At 50.7% G+C, this 1,289-nt stretch overlaps 1 protein-coding gene across 1 annotated transcript in view; it reads left to right on the forward strand.

The window, feature by feature from the left end:
• The first annotated feature begins 68 nt into the window (after window positions 1-68).
• The window catches only part of ZC3HAV1L (zinc finger CCCH-type, antiviral 1-like), a 10,170-nt gene continuing 8,949 nt past the window's right edge, over window positions 69-1,289 (forward strand). The window contains exons 1-4 of the mRNA XM_011995504.1: window positions 69-181; window positions 291-364; window positions 466-622; window positions 863-998. Coding sequence (XP_011850894.1) covers window positions 69-181; window positions 291-364; window positions 466-622; window positions 863-998 — 480 coding nt within the window. The remainder of the gene's footprint in view (window positions 182-290; window positions 365-465; window positions 623-862; window positions 999-1,289) is intronic.

Here is a 1,289-nt window from a genome sequence, read left to right on the forward strand (position 1 = left end):
AGGCCCTTCCCGGGGCGGCCTCCCCCGCACTCCCAGCAGCTGGGCGGAAAGGCGCGAAGGTCCTCTCCATGGAGACGGCTCTACCGCCCCCGCTAGAAAAGTTGCTGCCCCCGCCCCCCCGGATCCTGCGCGACGCGGCCGGGTTAAATCCGGACTGGGACGTTGGAGTTCACTTACTCCGGTGATCTTTGGCGGGAGGTGGGGGGCAAGGGGCGTCTGAGGATCCCGTGAGATCCCTGGACCCTTTATCCGGAAATCGCCCGTTCCTCCATACCCACACACTTTTGCAGAAGCGGGTCTGCGCCCTCTAGGTTTAACAGCGCTGAGCCAGTCCCACCCCAGGAAACAGGGCTGGAGGGCTTGGGTGAGGCCCTGTGGTTCCTGACTGCCAGAGCTGGGGTTCGGGGCTGCCTCCTGACCCCAGGCTGTGCTTCACATCCCCGAATTTTCCTTGGTTGTCTCTAGCCACACACACCGCCAAAGCGGTGCTGGGGATAGGGGCGCTTTCTTTTTTACGTTGGTGGACTGTGGGGATGGGCAGCTGTTGCCGGGGAGAAGGCCAGGGAGAAGGCCAGGTACAGTCGCCTACAGAACAGATGCGCATCCTCAGGCGAAGTGCGAGGTGGGCGACCCTTGGCTTCAAAGCATTCCTACTGAAAATTCAAATGACCCTGGGAACGGAGTTGCTTCAACCCAACTTTCTTATTTTCCGTCAGTGCTTATTAGGCCATGCTATCCCCGGTTTCATGAAAAATTTTCAACTTCACATGTATTAAATAAATTGAAAGCTGTTCAAGGCAAGGAATTGGACAGACTGGTCCTTCTTCACCTGGGCATCTGACCGAGGACTTTGTTCTTTTAGGTCTACCTGTACCCTGTCCCATGATATCCACACACCTGTCAACATGCAGGTGCTGAAAAACCATGGACTTTTTGGTCTCAATGAAGCCCAGCTTCGGATCCTGCTTTTGCAGAATGACCCTTGTCTTTTACCAGAGGTGAGTCACCGAGGAGTCACCCTCATGTCACATTCGTTACAAGTACTTTCCCCATTTACTTTTCTTTTGGCTTTAGATATTTTAATTGCTTTGAAGCAACATGATTCAGTTTCACACGCTTTAAAGGTACCCTTTATAATTGCTATCATGGCAAAATAGTATGTTTGTTTGGGTTTAGCCATATACAAAGAAGTTTTAAAAACAAAATAGTACAATCCCAAGAGAAAATTGGAACATCAATTAAGACCACCAATTAAAAGCAAGATTTTCTTTTCTTTTTTTTTTTTTTTT

The sequence above is a fragment of the Mandrillus leucophaeus genome, unplaced genomic scaffold (assembly GCF_000951045.1).
Source record: "Mandrillus leucophaeus isolate KB7577 unplaced genomic scaffold, Mleu.le_1.0 Scaffold49, whole genome shotgun sequence".
Classification (NCBI taxonomy): domain Eukaryota; kingdom Metazoa; phylum Chordata; class Mammalia; order Primates; family Cercopithecidae; genus Mandrillus; species Mandrillus leucophaeus.